The 7,401-nt window shown below is 34.1% G+C and overlaps 2 protein-coding genes across 2 annotated transcripts in view; both read right to left on the bottom strand.

Annotated features, from left to right (window-relative positions):
• Positions 1-3,501, bottom strand: part of LOC105123158 (methionine gamma-lyase-like) — a 5,509-nt gene extending 2,008 nt beyond the window's left edge. The window contains exon 1 of the mRNA XM_011022670.1: positions 3,364-3,501. Within this exon, the coding sequence (XP_011020972.1) occupies positions 3,364-3,501 (138 nt within the window). The remainder of the gene's footprint in view (positions 1-3,363) is intronic.
• Positions 3,502-3,550: 49 nt separating this feature from the next.
• DHS (deoxyhypusine synthase) lies at positions 3,551-7,318 on the bottom strand. Its single transcript, XM_011022244.1, has 7 exons — positions 6,848-7,318; positions 6,527-6,694; positions 5,803-6,021; positions 5,294-5,380; positions 4,678-4,783; positions 4,258-4,493; positions 3,551-4,037 (listed from the first exon to the last, which is right to left on the bottom strand). The coding sequence occupies exons 1-7, from the start codon at positions 7,040-7,042 to the stop codon at positions 3,945-3,947; spliced, it is 1,104 nt and encodes a 367-aa protein (XP_011020546.1). The 5' UTR covers positions 7,043-7,318; the 3' UTR covers positions 3,551-3,944.
• Positions 7,319-7,401: the final 83 nt, after the last annotated feature.

A 7,401-nucleotide genomic window follows, 5' to 3' on the forward strand; every position in this document is an offset into this window, starting at 1 on the left:
ACCCTTATTTTTTTTTTTTTTTTTGACTCACCGCTATCTTACACACAGAACATGCAGGTCCACCTGTCTTGTGATGATGACCACGTGAGTGTTTGGAAATGTCACTTAATCTGTATTTTTAGAAATTTTAATTTTTTTTTGATAAAATTAATTTTTTATATATTTAAATCGTTTTAATGTATTTATCTTAAAAATATTTTTTTAAAAAATAAAAAAAATATTATTTTGATGTATTTAGACATGAAAAACACTTTGAAAAATAACCACAACTACACTTCCAACATAACTCTTAGATGCGCAATATACTATAGGTGTATTTTTATTTTTATAAAAAATATTATAAAAATTTAAAATTTAAAAATGTTGGGTTTGATTGTTATATCAGATTCAAAAATAATATTTATAATAATATTTAACTTGTCTGTTCAAATTTTTATATTTTTTTAATCTTAAAAAAAATTATGGTTTCTCTTCGATAATAATAATAGTTTTCTAAATTTATTAATGATAATAATTGTAATAATAATTTTTATTTTTTAATTTTATTTTACCCTTCAAATCAAATCTATGATTATTTTTCAATATTGATAATAATTTTTTAAAATTTATGAATTATTTTATTAATAATATTAATTATAATAATATTTATAATATATATAATTATATTTAGAAACCCAAGAACTTTAGGTCTTGGTGTAAACCTAAGAGAATTGGGTTATGTTAATGACCCATTTGCTTTGGGTCCTGACTTCAGGACCTATTAGACGGTTGACCCAACTATATTGGGTCCTGACACCGCACACGAGAAAATTGAGTTCGGACGCCGCACCCAAGCAACCTGGGTCCTAAAACAAGACCTAAAAAAATGGAATTCTAACATAGACCCATTAATTTTGGATAGTGGTGTTAGGACCCTGGGTTCCGATTAAGGACCCATAGTCCTGTAATACCTAATTGATTTGGGTTTGCGCTTCTATGACACCCAAGCAACATAGACAAGGTGCCCTTTCCAGCCTTAAGTTTCTTGAATCTCCAAGGGGATATCTGACCCGAGTTAATAATAATAATAATAATAATAATAATAATTGATTTCACCATTCAAATCAATTTTATGTTTTTTTATAGTAATAATATTTATTTTAAATTTAATAAAATTAATGAATATAATAATATTTATAATATTAAAAATAATATTAAACTCTTTTGACTCAAGTTTTTATATTCTGTATGGTTTTTCTTCAATAACAATAATATCTTGACTCAAGTTTTTATATTCGAATCAAATGTATGGTTTTTCTTCAATAACAATAATATTTTTAAAAAATTTATTAATGATGATGATTGTAATGACGATGAAAATAATTTGTTATTTTATCCTTCTAATCAAATTTATAATTGTTTTTTAATATTGATAATATTTTTTTTAATTTTTCTATTAATAATATTAATTATAATAAAAACAATGATATTTATAAAACAAATACTACTATTTTTAATATTAATAATTTTAATTATAATAAAAATATTATTATTCATAACACAAATAATAATATTTTTGATATAAATACTTGTAATTATAATAAAAATAATTATATTTAAAAATTTTAACAGGTGGGTCGCAACATGGATGGACCTAAAAGAAATGGATAGTGATTGGTAGTCTACTAGGTGGATGTTTGAATGGGATACTGCCGAGGAGTCTACCGAGTAAAGGTATGAATGGGGTGCTAGTGTTAAACATGGATTTTAACAAGTCTTGCGGGTCAAGAAGCAATTTCCTCTCGGGACTCAAAATTCAATTTTCTTTTTTTTGGCTGGGATTAAATTATGATATTGAGATGAAAATAAAATATACAATAAAAATATGGATGTGGGCACACGTTTTCCACATCTCCACTTTCAAAACAATTTATTCGTCTAATTAACTTTTTTTTCTTTTCAAGTCATAATTAAGAAATTATTCCGGATCTTAATTATTCTTAAACTTGAACTCAGTTTGGTTTTAATGAAAAATAAAGGAGGGAAAGACCTTCAAATCCTCTAAAATTTGCAAACAAGGCTTTGAATATTTTTTTGAAGGTGATATTGGTCCACAGAATCAGTCAAATGTCACAATGCTTTCTCTTTTACACTCAAATGCTGAGGAAGACTAGCCTCTCTTCTCACTTTCTAATACCATATTTATGTAATATTACTATTTACATAAAAGATTTCCATGGGCCCTTGCTTTAAATTTATTCCAAATGTCTTTATGCTAAAGTTTTTTCACATGCTGGAATGCTTGATCACCGCTTAATTTGGATGCTTGATCATGCTTGGATTTGATTCTTGCCGAGAGAAGTTTGATCACTTGTAACCTTGCTTTGAATACATGCTTTATTTGCTGAGGATCTTGATCCCTGAGGGAAGCATGACTTCAAATAGAGGTTTTTTTTTTTTTTCCTGTTCTTGGTAGAAGTTTTCATTTTTCTCTCGTCCTTTTCGTGATAAATCATTTTATGCCTCTCTTGGTATTTCTTTTTAACAGGTATGGAAGCTCTTCAAATGTTCTTTGCTTAAACATTAGAGAAAAGATTGCAACATAATTTCACTTAATTCGTCCCAACTAAAAGCATATTGAGGTAAAGTTATGAAAAATGCATTTTCAAAATAGAGTTCTAGCGTCGCATGGATGGAGCTTGGACAAATCTCTCTTTGCCTGGCAATGAAGAACGAGCAAAACAATGAAACCGACCACATTTCACTATTTGTTCTAATAGCAACCATCAACTTCATTACCATTTGTTAAGATGCTATTTTTTTTTTTTTAGATTCGGGCCAGCTTGCGCGCACCACGACTAATCCCACGGGCCCTGAAGTTAACGACTATGTAAGCCTCCAGTGGCCATCATATGAGCAACCAAGGACTCGAATCTGAGACCACAGAGGGAGCAAACCCCTTGATCCCAAGTTCTTACCACTTGACCACCACCTAGATGGTTAAGTTAAGATGCTATTTGCTAAAGCTGTTCGTGGTCTTCGTGATTTCATGTGGGCTAAGGACATTTGGCTTCAATATCCTGGCGGGTCGATCACGCCTAGCTTCTTTGTTAAAGGGTGGAATGGAATGATTGGTTAATGAAAGTATGTTTCAACAAGCAGAACGGGACAGCATGCGTTGTTTTCTATTTTCTTGCTCGGAAATTTGGCTAAGTTTACCATTGAAGGGAAGGTTGTTAATTAGCAATCTTAATTATGGAGCATACGACAGATAGTTGCTAACAGTAATGTGGCCTTCGGGGATTGCGAGTCTCCTTTAGAAAACAAGCAGTCCCAGCTGGTGTCATGGAGTTGTCCTGCTTATGGAATCGTCGGAGTTAATACTGATGGAAGCTCGCTGGGTAATCTGGGAAGGTCAGGGGATGGTGGAGGTTCTCTCAATTTGTTGAGCTTTGTGCCAGGTTTACCGTGACCGATACCTAGTTCTCTTTTCCTAAGCCTGACTCTGAATGTTCCGAGCATCGTCTTCTCACTTTGACCATGTTACTCATCTCTCGGTGAACACAAGCGATGACAGAGTACTGAGTAACCAACCGGCATGATTAATCTTTCTATATCTAGTACATTTTCTAAAGATATGGTTCCAACAGCATATAGGAGTTTTTCTTTAGAAAATATCAGTCAATAAATTTGGGAACTAGCATAATTTAGTTGGTTGCGCTACTTAGAATAAATGACGCAACTAAGACTCGCTGCCAGGAGTAGCGCAATTCAATTGGTTATGCTACTCCCAGTAGAGGCAACAATTGTCTGAGGTTGAGAGCAGTGTCTTCTGTCGGGTCCCTTAATTCTGAGGAAAAAAAAAAAGTCTGGCATCAATGGAGCCCACTACCCATCATGAGGATCGTTCAGTCATAATACAAATAAAAATGAATCAATTTTCTGGCCAAGAATTGCACACAGCCCTAGCTTTGAGTACCGCTGCAGAATCTGTTCCTCCTAGGGGCAAATGTTTCAGCAACTAGGAGAGGAAAAGCAATAGTTGCATCACAGTGGACCTGGTTAAATCCAACAAGACGGAAGAAGAATTATTATTGCACTGAAAACAGAATATCATTAGAAGAGGAAACTGCAATGGAATCTCACAACTCATACACGAAAGGAAATAAAGCACAGAAGTATGATGCTCGTAGCTAATTGTGAGATCTGCAAGTGGCATTGATAACAACACCTGAAAGGGCACAAGCAAAGGAGGGATGAAGAGATAGTAATCCATACCTTAACAGTTTTAGCAGAACCTCGTATTTTCCCCCACGAGACAGCCTCATCAGGATGAGCTCCAGAATCACTCCCATCAAATTCTTGTGCTGTATTGATGAATACAGCATAATCTGCACCGTTACGCATCATATTGGCGTTGCATATATGATGCTTAGGAAGCCCACCTCCAAGAATGATGATACCAGTTTTTCTAGGACTTGCGTGGACAGCTTCACCATTCATGGCTCTAATATCTGTTCAAAAAGTATCATTATAGGGTTTGTATCTCAAATTATATTTATCATGAAAAAAATAACATTGCTTCTCAGCTTCACCATTCATGGCTCTAATATCTGTTCAAAAAGTATCATTATAGGGTTTGTATCTTCAAATTATATTTATCATGAAAAAAATCACATTGCAGAAGCAAACAGGAACCTTGAACTATGTCAACAATTAGACCAGGGCTGCGGAAGGAATGAAAGTATAGCATGTCCCCTAGAGAACCATCGGTTAAGCCTGGACAGAATACTGGAATGTAGTTCTGAAAAACATAAAACACAACATCAACTCACAAAAATGTTAATGCCATTGTTCTCATAGAATTAATAACATCGAAAAGAATAACATATCAGATTTTCCAGTGTTCCTTAATATATAGTGTAATTGTCATGTTTTTATCACCTCATCCCACGTTGCAAAGGAGTAATTGGTTTGATTGACAGATCAAAACCTAAGAGTTGTGATATTTTATTGTTATTTAACTAAGATTCACAAGAGAACCACAAATTTCACTGTCATTACAAATAGGGGGACACATAACAATGTGCCATCTACTATGTGAAAACTAGAACTACATCCGCAGCAGCCATATGTTTGTCATCAATGTGGCACATGTAACAAATACAAGTAACACAATCATTGTAGAAATAGAATGAAAAAACATGAATAGCAGATGAAAAAACCAAATAGGTGATAATAGTTTGAATAAATCTCATGAAAATAATTCTCATATAAATGAACCATGTCAGCTGAGAGCGGATAAATCAGTTACCTTATATGCCCAATAAAGGTATGAACTCTCATTATTTATTTCTTTCCCCAAGCGAGCTATTAATTTAGAAGGTGTCCAGGTGAAATTCTGCAATGCCCAAAAGAAGATGTGATAAGGATGATGGAACTATCTTCTAAAGTAAATCAAATGAGTAAATCCTAAGTTAGTATATTTAGATTTTAGCGATCAACTTTACCAGGAGGGAAAAAATGCAATTGATGAATCAAGTACTGCCACTTGACTTTTTTCTAAGTTTTGTGTCTCAACTCTTTAAAACCAACCAAATCAGTTCAGATTTAGATATCTGCTAATATTGTGCAGATGTGGCTTTTATTGTTGTCATGTCAGCATGTCAGATCAGTTAAAATATCTAAAAGTACCACTTTTGACAGCATGTTTGTCAGAGAAAATAATGGATGGGGAAAGGGGGAAACAAAAACTCAGCGAACATTCCTCAAACTCAGGCACAGAAACATACTTGTTGTGAGTTGTGACTATGAGAGAAATACCTCTTCAATTTGTTCCTTCAACATTTGGTCAAAGATTGGAATGATCCAATCCTCAAATTTGCAGTAGTTGTCATTAGGTACCAACAAGTTACCAATTCGATTCAACCCTTTTGATCGTAATTGAGCCCCGGGTAGAGAAAAGTCACCTTTGTATGTTGGTGCCAGGCATTTTATAAGATCTTCTTCTATGCCACCTGCCGTTGTAACCACTACATCAACCTGCAGTCATCTTACAAATAAGGCATGCATAAACCAATTTGAGATGAAAGGCAAGAATACAATCAAGAGGGCGGACAGCTTAAAATTATTTACAGGTTACAGCCAAACAACAGCGAATTGATGCAACACATTGATTCAGAAACCTTAAATTTTTTATAAATGACATTAAGATGATCATAGGTTTCACAAGTACCTGACCTCTATATATACTTTCTCATAAAACAAGCCCAAATAGTTAGAATAATGCAAACATCTGAAGCGAACAGCTCTAAAGTTTAAAGATTTGACATACCACCAACAAGAATAGGCAATATTTTTTGTTACAGGGCATCCAGCATATCCAATTAAAGGGGAAATTTCAATGCCAACCCAAAATTGTCAATAACCATTTGATTCTGCTTTGTATTTATGTTGGCACAGTTTCCACATAAACATCTTAAAGCCATTCCATCAAACACAAGACAACGAATATATTAATCAATATCAAACCATGAAATTAACTCACCATATGATGCTGAACAAGATATCGAATTGTATCTCTAACACCTGAAGAAACAAGATTTGATGTAAAACCCAAGAACAGTTTGCATCTCACAGACTCTCTATAGGCCAACTCCCTCTCCTCATCACTACAATCTTCTGTTATCTCTTCATCAGCAAGCCTCCAGTCTAGCTTCATTCCAAAAAAAAAAAACTCATTAAATCAACTAATTAGGTATCAAAATCAAACACAAAAAGACATAGAATCATCAAAAAACACCAAAACAAAAGAGCCCAAAAGAAAATGAAGTCTAGGGTTTTAAACAAACGAGATTAACTTACTAACCATGTTATTAACAACTTGAATGGCATCTCCAAGGTTGGAAGCTTGAAACCCCGTAGAGACCATGGATTTGAGAAGCTTAGAGTAGTTCACTCCTTGATTAAAATCATAACCTTCAATCTTAATGCATTTCCCATCAAGAGCTTCTGATTCTTTAAACACTGTGGAACGTACTGATGATAGCAAATTCTCCTCCATGGATTTATGACAGGCAAAAAACAATGCAACCCAGTTCAGACAGAAGTACACCTGTTTGCAAAGTGCTTTAACTTGATGCCTAGCTTTTTGACAGAATCAGGTTCTATGTAATGTAAGAGAGACGTCAAACGTGGAGAATGGCTGCCCGCCGCTGCTGCTTTTGAGTGTTAATTATAACTTAGGCTCCCTGCTTTAAAGCCTGAACCCTTCAATTCTGGTAATTAAAGGCGTGGCTATTATGCCCGACTCGGGTAGAGTTGGTGTGAGTCTCGGGTCACAAACCAGGTGGTTAACCACCCGTTAGTTAAAAAAAGAGGCCAGTCCAGCTTTTTATCAGGTAGTAAGTTAATTCGCCAAAA

Source organism: Populus euphratica, unplaced genomic scaffold (assembly GCF_000495115.2).
Source record: "Populus euphratica unplaced genomic scaffold, PopEup_1.0 scaffold8.1, whole genome shotgun sequence".
NCBI classification, from domain to species: Eukaryota; Viridiplantae; Streptophyta; class Magnoliopsida; order Malpighiales; family Salicaceae; genus Populus; species Populus euphratica.